The 19027-nt window shown below is 29.8% G+C and overlaps 2 protein-coding genes across 5 annotated transcripts; both read right to left on the bottom strand.

The window, feature by feature from the left end:
- Positions 1 to 212: 212 nt before the first annotated feature.
- On the bottom strand, positions 213 to 11646 carry LOC126834710 (thymic stromal cotransporter homolog). 3 transcript variants are annotated; one of them, XM_050566831.1, is made up of 9 exons: positions 11487 to 11646; positions 3320 to 3958; positions 2204 to 2570; positions 2012 to 2113; positions 1763 to 1900; positions 1082 to 1165; positions 857 to 1013; positions 599 to 684; positions 213 to 525 (listed from the first exon to the last, which is right to left on the bottom strand). In XM_050566831.1, exons 2-9 carry the CDS (start codon positions 3890 to 3892, stop codon positions 518 to 520), a joined length of 1515 nt encoding a protein of 504 aa, XP_050422788.1. In that variant the 5' UTR covers positions 3893 to 3958; positions 11487 to 11646; the 3' UTR covers positions 213 to 517. The 3 variants fall into 3 exon arrangements, with proteins under 3 accessions (XP_050422788.1, XP_050422786.1, XP_050422787.1); XM_050566829.1 differs by lacking the exon at positions 11487 to 11646 and adding an exon at positions 9890 to 10107; XM_050566830.1 differs by lacking the exon at positions 11487 to 11646 and adding an exon at positions 5923 to 6015.
- A 3149-nt stretch (positions 11647 to 14795) lies between these two features.
- LOC126834550 (solute carrier family 46 member 3-like) lies at positions 14796 to 19019 on the bottom strand. Of its 2 annotated transcripts, XM_050566556.1 has the most exons (8): positions 18854 to 19019; positions 17588 to 18173; positions 16919 to 17279; positions 16139 to 16240; positions 15687 to 15824; positions 15538 to 15621; positions 15313 to 15469; positions 14796 to 15208 (listed from the first exon to the last, which is right to left on the bottom strand). In XM_050566556.1, exons 2-8 carry the CDS (start codon positions 18170 to 18172, stop codon positions 15079 to 15081), a joined length of 1557 nt encoding a protein of 518 aa, XP_050422513.1. In that variant the 5' UTR covers position 18173; positions 18854 to 19019; the 3' UTR covers positions 14796 to 15078. The 2 variants fall into 2 exon arrangements, with proteins under 2 accessions (XP_050422513.1, XP_050422514.1); XM_050566557.1 differs by lacking the exon at positions 14796 to 15208 and having other exon boundaries at positions 15330 to 15479.
- Between the last annotated feature and the right edge of the window lie 8 nt (positions 19020 to 19027).

The following is a 19027-nucleotide window of genomic DNA, read 5'->3' as shown; positions in this document are numbered from 1 at the left end:
AATTTTGTATAGGGTCATAGCAATGAAGATTGTATCAATTTATTATATTAATCTCGTTTTATTTTGTTTCATTTCTGTTATACGTTTTCGTTGAATTAAATAATGTATGACTATATATTAATTGGATGTATAATGTAATTGGTAATTACATTCATATATAGTTTATGGCAATTTTTACAAGTTAACTTAAAAATAGTTCAAGAATACAATAATTACTATTTTTGAAACACAAATATACTTTATACAAATTTTAACATTAAATTATTTACAAATATCAGTATTATTTTTATCAAAATTATAGTTAATAAAATTAGTTTAAGCAGTTAAGTGCTTAATTTTGTTCTGTCTTGTCATATGTACATAAATAATACGAAATCGCATTATGACATAAGTACGCCGAGGTAATTTTCTGTACAACAACTATTATAACAAACGGTATAGTTGTACTTTGCGCGCTTTAATATACTCAGGAAAGATGAATATGACTAGTCGATATTGTAGTTCTTTGACTCCAAAATCATAAACCTTTTTAAAAACAATTCAAAATTACATAATATAATTATGGTATTTTTTAAACACTGACTATTTATTTATTTACTTTGCATTTCTTCGGCTTTATCCTCTTCGGTTTTAACAGCTGCATAATCCGATTTTTCAGCTTTTTTGCTTTGTCTGTACATCCATCTAATTAAACATATTATTTTTAATGATATATCAATAACAACATATACAGTTGGAATGTTATTTGTATTTTAATAGTTACGTTAGTAGAAAAGTGTTATAAACGGTAATATCTGTTTTTCTTTATAAATGTTATGTAATACTTTAAATGTGTTATATTTATTTAGGTACTTACAAAAATATTAAAGAACCCGGTATTGCTAAGGTCGATCCTATCAAGCTGTATGTACCAGGTAAAGTGTTTACTGTGGCTTTGTAAACTGCACTATACAAGGGTCCATATATAATTGGAACTAAAGTTTCGACAATTCCGTAAATAGAGGTGACTTGGCCTGTATGGGACAAACCAACAATATTAATATGCATAGTACATAATTATAATTAGTTACGGTAAACAAACCTAGTTCGTCCGGCTTTACCAATTTTGTCATTATTGATCTGGTTGTTATGAAAACTGCACCTCCCATAATATCAATAAGTGGTCCTAGAACCAAGTGGGAACAATAAAAAACTCATTATAGTATATGTATATAATACCAATTCTTTGGTCGGTCGACCAAATCAGCTCTCCTCGCATGTTCCTATCCATCGTCATTTCTGTATTCATATCACATATTCTATGTCTTTATTTATCACAATTATTTTTTTTTTTTGTGGTCTTCACCTCTAAAATCCACTATTCCAGTCTCTCGTCGCTCATTTCCCCTGCAATGCCTAAACTACTTATTATATACTTATTCCTATTCTAGTCTAATGTATAGTCACTTCACACACCTATCTCAACATTATCATTTTAGTTACTTCCATTTTCCTTTCATTCAGTGCTCAAAAATTTCCTTAAATTTGTATAAAGTAAAAAGCTTTTGTTCTAAAAAAAAGAATAACTCTTTTTCCGTCAACAAAAATCGCAATATTCCTGTTGTTCAACTCACCCTACCAAGACTACCATACTTTATTCCACTCTAGTCTCTAGAGTCTAGGGTAATATAATTTAATATTTATTATTATAAAAATGCAATAATTAAATTAAAACATACATAGCGGAGAGCTGTTTAATTAGAATATACTGTAATACACATACCAATGCAATAGACCCATTCGCTGGGCGCAAAAGCATAAATGACTCCGGAAACGAGTTTTCCTAAACAAGCCACAAACCCGATTAATCCGTCGTCTATTTTTAGTATGTGACTGAACAAGGCTATACAGAGAATCGTTCCTACAACGAACAAAACAAAAAATTCACATAATTAATTAAACACGTCCTTATGAGCAATCATACTCGTATTTGTTTAGTAATTTATAATTTTAATAATATAGTCCTCCGTACCTATAACGCTGGTCACTGTCGAGTACGTTAAAAACATACTGAAAGTTACTTCGTTCCAATTAAAGCGTACTCGAGTATTCAAATATTGCACCGTGACATCACCTAAATACATTTAAAAGGTATTTAGTAAGTATTAAAAAAAAAGGCTAGGTACGTAGTAGTATATCAAACAATATGCTTTTTCGTGCTAACCGTTTATGGGTCCCATGACCAAGAACACGATAACCATGAGCATGATGATCCTTAACTTTCGGTTGTGAGGTCCATCTTTAAACGTGATTTGGAACGCCGTTTCAATGTGTTTGGCATCGAAGAAATCTTTGACTAGGGCGATACCAGTTTTTTTAGGTGGTTCTGTGCCTTCAGGAACCTTGGCTGACACTTCTTTGAGGAACAATAAGCCGTAGACGAGGGCTATGATATAAAGCGCGGAAGATATGCCATACACGCCGTAGAAACCTAAGTCCCTGAACGTTATACCTGACAACGACGTTCCGATTGCCAAGCCAACAGTGGTTAATAAGGTGACCAACCCAATCCGGAAGGTTTTCAATTCTGCCTACAATCAAACAATTATTAGTATTGAAATGTATGATCAAAAATGTTTGTTAAAAAAAATATATCTAGTTTTTATTTCAGCGTCCGGTAATTAAACCAGAGTATAAAATTAAAAAACACAGGTAGCAGAATGATTTGAGAACATATTTTTGTGAATATTATGTGACTTATAAAAAGTTTGAACTATGTCTACGTTCACAGAAACTTATGAATTATATAAAGGAGTTTTATACTATAGGAATACAGATGCATACAGATGTGTCTTGTATGACTTATCCTTATAAATCATGTTTTTGTCTTACATTTTTGCAAATAACTAAATCTTATGATTAGAAATTTAAAACTAGATAACTACTTAGAATTTATACGCTTGTTATCTCTTTTGGTATCTAATCTCTATAAATAATGTAGGTAATTTTTCAGAGCTGCTAATTCTTGTTAATTTATTTTTAAGTGATTAACTTTATCCCCTCGGTCTAGTGTGTTTGAACTTTGAACTCTCATTAAATTATTACGCTTCCACTAAATAATTTAAATTTCGCGTGCGTAAATTCGGATAAACAATTTTGTTTACTTGGCAACGGTGTACAAATTTGATATCAATATATTGCCATTAAACATGGGCAGTTGTCTAGGGTGGCAATTTTTTTATGAGTTCCCCCACACTCTATTTATTAGTAATAAAACAAACGTGTGATGGTATAGTGTGGCACCTTGTCATTTGCCTATTAGCGGACCGTTTTTAAATACCTTAGTGACGTCACCGATGTAACTGTAAAGCGCGTTGAACATGACCATTTTGCCTCCGGTGATAGAGGTGGGAATCGCTTCCACCAAACCGACAATTTCCATTGGCAATTGAAAGAAATAGTAAACGCACAATAGTAACCCTATGTTTCGGACCAGTTCGCCGCATATGGGCATCAGCATGCAGGGTACACGTTTTCGATTCCTGTCGCTCCACGAGCCCACGAATATAGCAAAAATACACGGCACGCTGCTCTGGATGATCAGCTGCCATATAAACATTTCAGCCACCAGCTGTTGGGTCTTTACTTCATCGGCTTTGGTGGCATTATGACCCGTCGGGTTTTCAATTGCCAAACAACTCTCGTTGCTAAGTTTCAAGTTGACTTTGCACGCTTTTTGCAAACTCAGATTCTGCGTGGCCAGAATGAGCAGAACGCGGGATATTATGAAACAGATCACCAAAGGCTCCACGTGAATACTCCTCAACACTAACTTCGCCTTGCCGCACGGCCCCAGCGTCTGCCACTTTGATTTCTTCTCGGACACATGATTGTTTTCCACGTTATCGGCCATGCCGACAATGATATTATTATGTGCACTTTATACTTGGGCAAAATCAAATATTACCAAGTCCCACTCCTGTAACAGTGAAAGGGCAATTTATTTTATACATTCGATTTACCGGTTCCATATTAATATCCAAAAAAGTCTCGCTTTAGTCGAACATTTAAATATTTATAAGACCGTTTTGTAGTGAAAGTATTATGCTTAAGAGGGCGTCGCACCGCCCATTTTCAAGGAGTAAAGTATACGCAATTTTTAACAAAATCTTAATTTAAAAGTTGAACTGTGATGTGTAATTATTAGTTCAATAACTAGGACTCTAATTTGGTAGTTAATTTATTTTTTGGACTATCACAGCATCCTTGAAAGCGATTTAAAAAAGGTTTTTTCATCTCTACATGTTTAAGCAGACTGAAAATAACTCGCTTAATTTTGGTTTTAGAGTAAAAGCACCCATTATAAAATTAAAAGAAAACAATATTCCGGAGGGCAAGACGGTGCATTTTTTTTCATTATTCCAAGTATAACAATCAGTACATAGTTTAGAAATAACGACTATTTTAACATTTTTAAATGACTGTAACTTTTCAAAAAAATTTTTTTTTTAAAAACGCACCTTTTTGCCCTCCGGAATATAGTTTTCTTTCAATTTTATAATGGGTGCTTTTACTCTAAAACCAAAATTAAGCGAGTTATTTTCAGTTGGCGTAAACATGTTTTCACCACTGAAAATCGCCGGTGCGACGCCCTCTTAACTATCAAAGCAAGAATGGCGACGAAATAAAGTTCGAAATAAAAAAAGGTAAACAATAAATATAGGTTCAAATACATTAAGAAACCCCTACATTAATCATTACATTAAGCAAGTTTTTTATACGCTAATCTCGCTTTACCGCAAATCTGAACGACTATAATAAGTTTCTCGTCGTGTGGTCACGGTTTCTAAAGTGGCTTCACACCTATCACATGACAAGGCACACGATGAAAGGTGTTGAAGCCCCTTTTATTTTACGTTTGAAACACTATATTTCAATGAATTCCAGCACAAATGATATAAACAAATTCGACAAACGTTTATGTAATACTTTTGCCGTTCAATTGAATATCGGCGTATTAACATTTGTAAGCGACCAGTACTAAGTCTTAATGGTTTGAATAATAGTAAAAAATAATTTGTTGAGCTAATGCACGTCCATGCTTAATAATTGATATTATGTGTTTACTAAATGTTATCTAATATTGTAAAACAAAGCACTGTTATCTTTCTCTGTACTTGTATCAGAATAGTTTATGTTTATATAGTCAAACAGATTTATCTAGTCAATACTAGACAGTTTACCAAATAGAGTAACACGCATGTTTTACTTATAATATCAGTTATAATAACAATACTAATAGTGTTAGTGAAACCTTTAAATATAATTTCTTATTTACCTTTAAAACATTATTGCTTAAGTAAGATACTCATAAATCAAGTTAAATGTGTACAATCGACAAAAAAAACTTACTTAAATGGGACCAGTCAGGTTATACACTATAAGAATTATGATAACTAAAAATGATAAAATAACTTTAAAACATACACTTCGATATGAATCTGTAGATACTAGAAAAATATATTCTAAGACAGGACCATCTAATCACTGGCTATACAGTGGGTGATTTTTTTTAAAGTGACCCATTCAATATCTTACAGAGTTTATACTGTTATAAGTTATAACATTTTTTCCCCGTGTGTTTTATACAATAAGATAACAATTTTGCACAAACTTTCATACTCATCGTGATTTTTTAAGGTTGTGTGATCTTATAAAAAATTTAACAATATCAAACTCAGGCGATACAACCTAAAAAAGAACCTTTTCAACTTCTTAGCGATAAATTAGTGTATTAGATCAATATTGGAAATACAAACCGTGAAATTAAATGTTAAAGATTTAATGCTTGTTTATATTAACAATGTTTGCGCGAATTATTATATTGTAATTTTAGAGTTTTAAGTACTAAAATCGAATACTATTACAAATAAAAATATTTACCGCATTTGTTAAGATGAGAGATCAGCAAAATATTTAAAGTGTAGACGATACTAACAGCTCAGTGCCGATTCCTTCACTAGAAACGAAGAAGATAGCTAGTGGGAGACATTGGGTAAACTACACGACCTCATACAATTTAACCTGTCGTATACGGTAAAACGTTACAAGTAGGGAAAAAATTTAACGTATAAAAAAGCAAAATCCGTATTGTATAACAGTATAGTATATGTCCTATACTTTAAAATCTATAAAAGTTATTTATAAATAAATCAAATATACAAAATTATTTATTATTTGAATTTAAATAACAATAGCTAAAAATTTCAAAAACCAACTAAAACCTGTTCCAAATTTTAATTTGATTCGTATAATAATTTTACATAGTATTTTTATTATTCTGATAAGTATGATATAACTTATTCATATGTTAAGTTTTTTTTACATATTTATACTCTAAATAATTTTGATATTTAACGTTTTTTTACAAATAAAATAGAACGATTATGAAACTTAATTAGTTATTTAGTCCAAATATAAAATATTTAAAGCAATAACCATTCAATATGTTTACAAAGCTACTTTAGGCAAAGTTTAACGGCCATAAGCTATATTTACTCCTCGGAATTAGGATCACCATGTTGTGTAGGACATAATGCGTAACCAAAATTATCGGTATGTAGTGGAATTAAAAATAATTTTACTTTTGACCTTGTATCCAGTACAGTTAAATTGAAAATACTGGTTATTTTAGAGTTATTTAGATTAGCCTATTCATAAATAAATACAACATCTTAGGTATTCGGTTAATTATTAATGACAGAAGATCTAGTTTTACGTTTGACACGAAATTTAAACTGGATGTAATGTTTATTTAATTGATTTTGAATTTGCTGTTAGTCTAATTAAATTAAATGAATGTGAAATTAGGGTTAACAGGTGTTGAGATATTATCACTAGAGCCGTTGTAACCGGTGTGATATTTAAATATTATTTATTGTAGTGTTAGAAAACTGTCGTTCTTAAGCATTTATAGGTGTATGCGTGGTTTGGTTGCATAAACCGGTATTTCTGTAAATGATAAAAATGTAGCTGGTGTTGTGTTACGGGTAGAGATGTATTTTCTGGTATAATTGTTGGCAGTGTAACGTACCTACTGTCTGGTTAAGTGCAGTGGTCGTCGGTAAGGCTAAGGACGTGGATCCCTGCAAGGGAAACTATAAAATAAAACGGGAAAAATAAAATATAGAGTCGAATGAAAATTAGTGCCAATTTAATAATACCTACTTGGGGCCACCGGTTTGATTTGTCAATCGTATTCGATTTTTCCCGTTACCAATTTATTAGAGTTTACAGTTTCTTTAACATGGTGGAATAACAATAACAGAGATGATTACACAATTATTTTAAAATATTGTATAAATACACTAAAGATAGTCAAGACCATTATGTCGAAAAGTTTATGTATATTTAGATTTCATAGTATCAATGGGAACGTCATTGTGAAATCCTGAAAGGGAGCGTCAACGTATGATTATTTTCTATACAGGATGATCAATTTAACGTAAGACATTTTCTCGGAAAATAACTAATTATGTAGGTTTTCTTTTGAAAACATTTTTGTTTAAATACTATAACTATTTTGTAAATAATAATATTTAATATATATTTTACAATATTATAAAATTACTAAATACTTAACTTTTTAGTATTTTCCAGAGCTCTGTCAACTTTTGAAATACAAACGTATACGTAAACTAAAGTGTCTCCAAAAAGAAAAACTACAAAATTGCATTTATTCTAAGAGAAAATGAGTGTCTAACGTTAAATAATTAAAATAATTTATTGTTCATACTGTATTTTGTGTGTATTATTATCTAAGGTTATATCGATGTTTCTCGAATAGGTCCAATGTAATAATTAAAAAACAATCAATCGCATTGAAGAAATAATGTAAATAAAGCAAATTAACACTATTATTTGGAGTATTATGTAAGTAGGACTTTAAACTATATAATACGGATTCTTTACACGTCGTTGAATGACAAACTATATATGTATATATAATATTGTATTCGCCGTTAACGTTATGAGTGATTTTCTATGGCTAGAATAAAACAATTGCCAAAGGTTATTCACGAAAATATTTAATAATTTGGAGCCCACGTGAGCTATACATTTTTATTATCAGTAAATAGTTATGTGTGTATGTAAGTGTGATAAATTACTAACATATTTACTGTACATATTATAACTAATGGACATTGCGCGTGCCAGTTAAATATCTATTTTTATTTATTGATCATCAATTAAATGCATTTTTAATTGAAATTGGAAGGACAAGTTAACCGGAGGCGTTACATTATTGCAAATCGACGCATTCGGCATTATAGAATTATATTGATTGTTATATTTTTTCGACTTTATTTTTTAGAGAATATTGAGTATAATTAATTGATTGGCTCTACAATAAAGACACATTTACATAATAACAATGTAACTAATACTGTGTTTAAAAAAATATACGCTATACATAGCAATTTTGTATTATAGCAACATACTAATATTCGTGTACACATCACTGTAACTATTATAGATAATATTTATCACTACATTGATAAAAAAAATCAACTATTGTATGTTATGAGATGTGTGGCATTTATGTTATATTATTATTTATCAAGCGTGTTATAGAATGAAATACTTGTATGTGTTGTAATATAATTTTGTTAATCAAAATTAATTAAAAAATATATCCATTCAACGAATAAAGCATTCGGATTTGCCCTCTAACTATCTTTTTGCTTAAAATGTTATCACTTTACAATGACTAATGAGCATTATCTTCGATTCTCAAAAACATCTTTTCTCAACCCACTAAAGTATATTTTTTATGTGATATTAAATAGGAGACATGAAATTTAAACACTAACTCATTGGTATCAACTAAGGCGTTAGTTAAATGTCAAATTTAATTATTATGAAACAAACTATCAGCCTTTATTTAATTATTAGTATTTATTACTATAATATACTAATTTAGAGGTGTAAATTGATACATCCGTAAATTATAATATTCATTACAAATAACGGCAATATATAATACCAATTTTGATAATTGATCAATATAATGTAATCGTAACTCATTGATACAATTTCCCCATCTCTGGTTACTATAGTACTATAATATAACTGTTTTAAAATGTTAGTATGTTACTACACCATTATATTTATAAAAAAAAATACTTAATAAATGAGCTTTCAATTCCAAGGACGATTTAATTTATCGGTCTTTATAGTGATCGGAATGATTAAAACCTCTTTAGGAAAGCTATTGAAAATTAACGGTACTTTAACCGGTTTATTCAATATTAATAGGTTTTTGGAAAAAAAAATGTTAACGTAATATAATTTAAAGTTAAAAATATGTAACCGGGGACTGTTTGAATTATTACTTAAAACCATATTATTTATTTTAAAAATGATAAATATTCTTTATAAAAATGTAAAGTACTTAAGGCTATTACCTTATTAAATAGTTAACTATACATCTAGTTTTTATTGGCGTTTCGTGAAAAGACACCCTCTACACAGAGTACTCACAAATATACAATACTTTTGAATTGTAAGTGATGTATTTAACTCCACTCGGAGTAATATTTTCCGATTGAAGAAGAACTAAATTACTTGTACTTATTAAAATAATGTTCCATTAAAAAAAAAAAAAAGGTTATTAGGTGAAATAATAAATCGTTTTACGCAGTTTTGTTGTACAATCGTAGTTTAAATTTGTGTTTAATGGTAAAATAGAAAAATATTGTAGGCATGAGTGTATTTTACGAGTTCACTCCCAGGTCTCGTTGTCTAAGTACTATACTCCAGGCAGCTGCGGGATACGCAATATAGTAAAAGTGTAATTCAATAAAAATAAAAATATATAAAATAAATGCATATCATTATAATAACGCACCCATTAAATTAAGCCGGACAAGCAAGCTCGGTCATTCGATGGAGAACATTCGGTGGCCAATAACATGACAGTTGAAGGCTATCTCTGATTAATCGTTTGAAAAAAAGATTTAGGCGCGAAACATGAAAAATTAAAAAAAAAAATTAATAATAATATTAACCAAAAAGATACAATTGAAACTGGCGAGTGTAACGTTCACGTTGTAACTAGTGTTTGAATAAAACCAGTTCCACGGGTAAGCAAATTGAGCCCGAATGACCCCCACTATCAGGGTTCTTAACGTTCTTCATTTCAATGGCTATTATCCGTTGGTGTAGAATATTGAAATAGTGGAATAGGTATTATATTTTTATTATTATTATGCAAATACCACACAGACGATCATATCATCGCTTACTAATAAGAAAATATACAATATTATGCGATTTGAGCGGATGCTGATAATTTTTTTCAATATAGTCGTAACATGTATAGTATATTAAATCAGTTATGAGTAAACAAAAGACAACCAATGAATAACGGTTAATATAATTGATTATCTATAAATACAAATATTTTATGGTAATTAAAAGAAAAAAGGTTAGTTTAAGTTTTTTTTTATATAATAGCCTTTATTGGATAATATGATGGCTCGTTAGTTTAAGTTGCAACTTAAGACTTATCCGTACACGTTTAATATTCCAAACTAACTACAACAGTAGTATTTAATTGCGTCACTTAAATAAGGTGTTACCATAATCTATGGTAAATCCTAATTTGACATCATTATAACATCTCGGTATTAAACTACATAAATAAAAATAGTTTGTATTTGCCATACATAGAAACAAAGAAACGTTCTGCTAATTAAATATAATGTTTAAAATAATAAATATTTATTGATATATTAACTAAGTAAGTACTGATTTATATACAAGGCGCTAAGAACACAAAGGGTATCAGTGACATTTTTACAAAATCTGAATTAATTCCACAGCTAAACTACAAAATTATTGTCCATTTTATTTAGTGGTAAAGATATAAAAATGAATTATTCATCATTTGCTGCGGTCTGGTAGCAAATCACCTAACTCCAAAACGAAAATGTCATATTGATGTAAACTTTGAGCTTGATTTTCTCGAAATCAATAAAATGTTACTTATATAAATGTAATTGTAAATGTACTTACTTGTGTTCTAGGTGCCTCATACCCATAAAGGTTACCCGGAAAAAAACAAAGGTCGATTTTCTTTAAAATAGCGACTTTGTTATCATAAAATTCATAATGTCGAATCTACTGCATTTTTAAACGTCTTTTTTTCCTTGTATCCTTCATACTATAATTTATATCCCAGATGATTTCTTATATTAAACACACAAATCACTTTTATTTATTAAAGTTTCACATTGCTTTACACAGTACTAATCTAACTTAGATAACTAAAATAAATCGGCGTCTTAATATTTAAAAAAAATGGTCACGTTTAGTATATTTACAGTACCCGTTTTAAAATACACACATTCGACATCTTTAAAACATTAATATATTCTTTAGTTTTTTAATGAGAAATTTTGTACCACTTTTATGTTATAAATTATAAGTAATTTAGTACTTACAGTAATAACATAACACAAATTGGTCAAATATTTAGTATAAGCGTAATATATTTCATTACAAAACACATAAAATACGAATGACGGACTTTGTTAACATAATTGAAATACAGCTGGTCGAAATTCATCAGTCCTCTTCAAAAATAATTTGTTATTCGAAATGTTCGTTGTAACTTTGTTTGTATACACTTCAACACTAATTGTCGAACATTACGTCGTATTAGTAATTAGTATATAGACCCGATTCTGGTAATACTGATTGGCCATCAATCATAATATACTTACACGAATGCATGAGATACCCTGAAATTGATAATAACTACGATAAAAATGCAAAACAGCCTTGGGAATGTTCATAGTTTGATTCTACAGCCTACTCAGTTGTCAACATGAAGGATAACGCATAGGTCTAAATAGAAACTAACATTATTCCGGCGTGATGACGCAAAAAAAAAAAACACTAATTTCATGTTATGCAATTATATACTTTTTATTTTAGTTGTAATGTTAAAACACAACCATTTTTTTTTTATAAAATTCTTGTTTATTTAGTAACAAAGACAATATCAATTGTTTAATATTTATTTTATTCATGTCGTTTACTGTTAAAGTGAAAATTATGTAGTGTTTTAAATTGGTCTTACACAGTACATTTTGTATTCTAATCCTACCGAATGGGTTCAAATATCAGATAAGGTTCCGCCTTTGGTTTGCCTAGTTAAGACAACAGTCAGAATCGACCAAAAAAAAAAGAAGAAATTAAATATTGTGCTATTGACTTAAAACAATTTCTAGTTTATATACAAGATAACCTCTGTCATTTTTTCGTTTTACCATAATAATCGATTACATTCTGCTATTGACTATTATACATTTTTAAACAATAATTTATACACTAGTGACTACACTAAGAGTATTACAATAATCATCTTTTAATTTATTTGTACTAAATTAATTTTATCTTCCACATAAGGACTATTTTTTTTTATATAAAAGATTTAGTATTCATATGAAAAAAAAACGACTTAACTCTCAAAAATGCTTACGAAACTCGAATAAAATGTAGGTGTAAAAACGCTCTAATACTCATTCTATATGGAATCCTTTTTTTGGAATTTGAAAATTTTATTCCAGATAATAAAGTTTGCCTTAGTGTGCACTGAGGCGCACTTCCATTGCTAGACATATTATATTTTTATGTATATATACTTGTAATAGTGACTAGTGTAACTAAATAATAATATACAATTGCAAATCCATGTGTTTGGACTTTGCCCAGTATTTGATGCAATTATCGTTGGTACATTATTTAACTGGTTAGGTATAAATTCAGGTCTCGCAATACTGTAAGTGCAATTAATTATTCATATGATTAATTCATTAATCATCATATGATGATGATGATGATGATCGCAATACTGTAAGTGCAATTAATTATTAATCGATACATTTATTTTCGATTCTTAGAATTTCGTTATATTCGCAATAACTATTAATGTTTGAATCAGAGTTTTAAAAATAAAATAAATGGCATGATCAACAGTTATCAAATTTCCAGATTAAAAATTACATGAGTTCATTTTTGGGATGACTGAACGTTTATTAAGACCTCGAGTCATTTTAACCTTTAAGTGGTTCCTTAAACGTTAATTGGTGAAGTAAGGTAAGCCGGTAGATCTGTGTAACGGTGATGATCCGTAATTTTATTTTTGCAATTAGACATAAAAATTGTACTGTGTGTTAAATTAGACAGGTTAGAAAGGTGTAATATAGGTTCAAAAAATGAGATTTGTTACGTTTAAAGAAGTTCATCAGTGATCATAATCCCTTCTAAAAGCACATTTATTACTCAAAACAATATATTTTATTATAAATTAAAACAATAGTAAAACCAAGTACTGTGCAGTGTACATAATACATAAACTAAAACACGGGAAACTAAATTCCCCGAGATGTATATGGTTTTGCCTATGTTAAGGAGATTTAAAGCGGTCGGTTTTTAAAGGGGTTTTACACAGGCAATATTTAAGAAAAATATGGTTACATTTCGACCTTATCAATTTATTTTCAGGTTAATTTGTATAAGCTCCAGGGTATTAGTTTTAACGTATACAATTTTCTGAAGAGCAAAATAACCTGACAAAAATACGCCTACTTAGATTGATCTAATTTCAATTTTGTAAAAAAAATTGAGTTTACCAGCCTTTCTTTCAGGCTATTGTTGAAGTCGATTTTTCAATAACGGTTTCATTTACTTGAAAGAGACGGCGAATTTAATGCTAAACATTTGGGAAATTAAAATAGGATTTAAATATAATATTAATTGAAATATCAATAATCAATCCCACTATGACCTAGAAAAGAGGACGATAAACTCAAATATGTTTACAGAATTTAAATCGGACTATCCTAAGTAGGCGTAATTTTGTCAGCTTTATAGGTCTAAAACGTCAAAAAAACAGTCGGCTTTCAATCCCCTAAACCCCTAAGACTCGTCAGCTGCTATTAAATAAGCACTCCGTACGAAAGTCGTACAGGCAACGACATAAATATCTTAGAAAATCCAAAAGAGATTCGACTAAACCTAAAAAGAGTGCATATTTTACTAATAATGGATAATAGGAATACCGAATACTGTTTTACCATCACAAATAGTAAATTTTACAAATATATTTTACAATATACATTTAAAATGTTTGAAATAATTCAAATCACCGATTTTTTTTAAGTAATTGATAAATAAAAAGTGTAAAGTTAGATAGGATAAACGTGTACGTTTTCTATTGTAAAATTAATCGCTCTAATAATTTAAATTTAAACCATCGCGGAGATAAAATCCAATAAAGATTTAATAATAATAATATTTGATTGGAAAAATCAAAAAAACCTACTTATTGTATTTAATTACATATCAATAATATGTTTTTCTGAGTATCGACTTTCAAGGTTTTTATAGACACGCTAAATGCATTTTATTTTCTGTACAATTGCGTTTATATTATTTTTTTACAAGTTATATGTCAATGTTATACGAGTTATACGTTACTCGTTATATTTGTCTAGACTAATTTAGTTACTGATGGCAGATTTGTGTTAAATCAATACAATGTTCATTTCATATATAATTCTTTATGAACTTGTTATTTAAATAGCTCACTTAAAAACGTGTTAAGCTTATAGAATGTTAAAAACAAATATGTATATCAATAACGACGTCGTTTTAATAGGTTTGGACTTTTGATGTTTGGGAAAATGATAATAATAACCCAGACTTACTCTTTGGTCGTCGTATGAAGTATGCATTTGACAAATAACAATTTCAACGCAGCGGATTTTCTTAATTTTTCAACCACAAAAAACACTTTAAACACTATATATATTGAATATAGAATAATAGGTACGAAATCAAAAATAAATAAATAATTTAATTGTAAAACTATAACAATTACATTATACACACAATTTCCAACAAAATAAGGAAAAACATCGAAGCCAAAAAAGAAACAGAATTTCATCATAAAATAACAAATTCCAAATATAATCCAGTTTTTTAAGTTAATTAACTTACTGAATAGGAATTGGGTAAAACTGTATTTTAGATGTTATTACTTCCATAATCGACGACTTCGGTTTGGTTAGGGTTAAGCATCTGTGTACGTTCATCAGTCTTATCTTCTGTGTTAGTGTTCACTTTGGCGATATGCTTACATTCAAAATGTAAATACCTAAAATTATTAACAATAATGAATTAAGTACGTAAACTACTACTACTTCATCAAAACTTGTTTTTTATACAATATTATGATAACAAAATAATAGGTACACTTACAGATAGAATGCCATGCCGAACACGGCTAAAACCGCTCCTATGGCGAATATAGCTCCGGGCATTGTACTCACGGTGGCTTTGTAAACCTCACTATATAACGGTCCGTATATTAACGGCGTAACTGTCTCACAAATGCCGAAAAAAGATGATACTTGGCCTGCATGACACTAGTTATGTATATAAAATGTAAGCGATTAAGTTTAATAATACAGCGTTGTTTCATACCTAATTCGTCCGAAGCCACTAGTTTGGTAATCAAAGATCTCATCACTATAAAGCACATTGTGTTCATCATGTCCACAACCGGTCCTTTTAAAATTACAATTATTTAAGTAGTTAATTGTTACAAGTATATCGCAGGTAAACCGACTAACCCAAGTAGAAAATTGCATCACTGGTTGTAAACATATAGATTAATCTAGCAAGGATTTTTCCAGCGCAAGATATTAATCCCAACATTGGATCGCTGATACCAAATTTGTGACCCAATAGTCCTATGGCCAACAGTGTTCCTGAGGAAAGAATTATGAGGTTAGAATTATTTAGTTTAATGAAACAATTTCATTAGCTACACACATAATAGCAGTCCAGTGTGCGACCTAAACTTTGGACGTTGACTTAGGTGTGGTAGTTCAAGTAAATCAGTATTACTGTCGTGAACAACGTTCCGATGTGAATCGAATATATAGTAAGACACTGAATGAGAGGACACGTTTACTAGGCCAGTTTTGAATTTTAAGGTATTTTTAATCTTAGATCATTATTCCTAGGTAAGTCGCAAATTGGACTGGTGTGTCCAAAAATGTATTACTGATTGTATACTAACCCAACGCATTCATAATAATAGAATATGAAGAAAAGACACTGTACTGAGACTCGGTCCATCCGAAACGTACTCTTGTAAATAAATACAATACGGAACGTTCACCTGCGAAAATTAAAATATATGACATTTATATATACTGTATTTAAAAATAAAAGTGATTATTCTAAATTCTAAAAAATCAAAATAATTAGTAGTTGGACTCAATCAGTTCACAATTCAAGTAGCTACTAAAGACTAGTCAATTAACCATTTTACAATCTCTTGACACACTTACCTACTTTTGTTATTTGAACTGACAAACAAATAACAGTTATACAGTTTTACCAATCAACTTAATAAGTGTATTTATTAACTTCTTATAGGTTAACATACGCGTAAATCTTAATAATTTACAATGAAAATAATTGCATTATTTCATAGTTATTGTGTTTAATTGTCACGTTTAAAAAAAATAGTCTATTTTTAACCAAATAACATAATAATTTGTATTTATTTTATAGAAAACCAAGCATAACATGTATTATGATAGAAGAAGCTGTATCAACTGTAAATGGATCGAGATATTAAACTAACTATTGCAGTAGGTTACAAACATGTGTGCTACAAATACTTTATTGAAGTATTAATCGCTGTACAATCATGTTTTGTAATCGTGTCATAAACATAACTTGGAGTTAATTACTTTAACGTGAAAATCGCAATTAATATTCTTAAATGAGGTAACACAAAAAACATTAAAATGTATTTATAACCTAATGGGTCGGATGTTGTGTGACTCACCTTGGGTTGGTCCTACAACTGTAAAAATAACACCCATAAGTGCAATGATTTTAAATCTCTTGTTGTCTTTCCCGCTTTTAAATGTTGTTTCAAACGCTCCAACTATATGTTTAGTATCGAAAAAATCTGCAACTTGACTCAAAACGGTGGTTTTTCCTTCGATAAACTTCGATTTTGGTGCTTTATCTTTGATAAATATCAAGCCGTACAACAAACTTAACGCCAATAACACACCGCATGTGCTATAAATGGAAAAAAATCCAAATGTTTGGAATGTAGCTCCAGGCAGGTACGAACCGACGGCTATACTTAGAGTGGTTAAAGAATGGAGGATTCCAATTTGAACAGTTCTCATTTTTTCCTGAAAGAAAATTTTTAAATAGTTAATAAAACGAAGATATGTCCGAAATATGATCACCGACGAACAAACCAATAACGAAATGTTGCGAAAATGAGTGAACATAATAACTTCACTCAACCTATACCTAACTTGGATGGATGAATCGGGAAGGATAGGAATGTGCTAGGGCAGAAAAAATAATAGTAATAAAAAAATTGCAGCTGGAAAAATGTATTATGGCAAGTAACGCATGGTCAAAAACTCGGTTTTAAAAAAAAATGGTCAATAATTATACCCTTTTGGATGCATCCAAGGTCTATCATACTAACCGATGTCACGTCACCCATATAACTGAACACGGCCATAAACATGATCATCCAGCCACCGCCCAGGGACGCTGGAACTGATTCGGCTATACCTGCAACTTCCATTGGTAGCTGGTAGAAGTAATAGACGGAAAATAAAATGCCAATATTGCTGCACAGTTCGCCTATTACCGGCATGAGTATGAGGGGCTTGCGCCTTTGGTGACGGTCGCTCCACGAGCCGAGAAATATGACGAACAACATAGGTATCCCATTTTGAACGACTGTCTGCCATATCAGCATGTTAGCCACCAGTTGCTGGACGACCACTTCTTCAGCGGCATACTTGGTGGTGTTACTATTGGTTTTGAGAGCAGAGCACGTTTCGTTGCTATAATGCAAGTTAACGCTACAAGCTTTTTCCATGTTAAGATTTTGATTGATGAGCTGCGCCGCTACATTGGCCAAGATATATATCATCACCAGTGGTTCCACGGTGATGTGCCGCAAAACGTATTTGCATTTTGTTGCGAATTTCATGGACGACCATTCCGGCTGTAGTTGTTCGTCTGTTGCGCGGGTCTCTCCAATTGCCTTATTTTTCGGCATTCTGTTAGTTAAAACATAGATTTTAAAATAAATGAATCGGGATATTTGTATTTTATTTTTGTGCGCTTTTAGTATTTATTTATTTACTTAGCTTTATTAAAAAATATTTTTGGTACTTGAAAATAATAATAATATTAGTTAAAAATAGAAAACAAATTAATCGTCGCTCTCTAATGTTTCAACCGTTTGTCAAAATTAAAGCTCTAATAACTTTGTTGAAAAATTGATTTGATAAAAATAGTTTATTATTTTGTAATTTAGATTTTTCAAAAGTTTTTTCTTTAGATATTTTTTGAATTCAAAGAAATGAAAAAATTATGGAATAACTTGAAAAACGTAAATTATTTTCAGTAAAAAAATGGATTAATTTTAAATTGAAACGTTAAACGAGTTACACATATTTTTTTGAAACATTTTTTTATACACTCAATATTAATTAGTTGTTTTGGACATTTGTTCGTTATTTACTTTTCAAATAATTGTTGCCTCATATTTAATTAGGTTATTACTTATCATTTATTATTGTTTTGCTTATCAAAGTTTTGTAATCACAAATTCGTTTTTGAAAACTTGAAAAAATGGTTCACTTTATTACAATATTCATATTTTAGTAGGTATTATGTAATTATTTTTCTAATTAAAACTATGTTTTGTTGTAAATATGTTTAACACATAACATACTTGTATATTGAGTGTTGTTTTTGGAAAATTCGATTTGCACTTTATAACATTATTTCACGGCTTATTTTATTAATTTGAAAAACAATAGTAATTTATAAGAATATAAAATAAATATGTATTATATTAATGTTTAAAATGTAAATGAAACACGATGTTCAAACATCAAACTAACAA

This window comes from Adelges cooleyi, unplaced genomic scaffold, assembly GCF_023614345.1.
Source record: "Adelges cooleyi isolate 19-005CV unplaced genomic scaffold, UGA_ACOO_1.1 ACOO_flye_CR_arks_rails_tigmint_CR_PRNA_21, whole genome shotgun sequence".
Taxonomy (NCBI): domain Eukaryota; kingdom Metazoa; phylum Arthropoda; class Insecta; order Hemiptera; family Adelgidae; genus Adelges; species Adelges cooleyi.
Note: the sequence above shows the minus strand (reverse complement) of the source record. Positions and strands in the feature narration are given on the sequence as shown.

Excerpts from the sequence above, each read along its gene's own strand:
- LOC126834710 (XM_050566831.1), bottom strand. The coding sequence starts at position 3,892 with ATGGCCGATAACGTGGAAAACAATCATGTGTCCGAGAAGAAATCAAAG. Across the intron at positions 2,114-2,203 it reads GGTCATGGGACCCATAAACG|GTGATGTCACGGTGCAATAT; the intron begins GTTAGCACGAAA and ends AAATGTATTTAG. Across the intron at positions 1,901-2,011 it reads GACAGTGACCAGCGTTATAG|GAACGATTCTCTGTATAGCC; the intron begins GTACGGAGGACT and ends TGTTCGTTGTAG.
- LOC126834550 (XM_050566556.1), bottom strand. The coding sequence starts at position 18,172 with ATGCCGAAAAATAAGGCAATTGGAGAGACCCGCGCAACAGACGAACAA. Across the intron at positions 17,280-17,587 it reads ATATGGGTGACGTGACATCG|GAAAAAATGAGAACTGTTCA; the intron begins GTTAGTATGATA and ends ATTTTCTTTCAG. Across the intron at positions 15,209-15,312 it reads TTCGGCATGGCATTCTATCT|GTATTTACATTTTGAATGTA; the intron begins GTAAGTGTACCT and ends TAATAATTTTAG.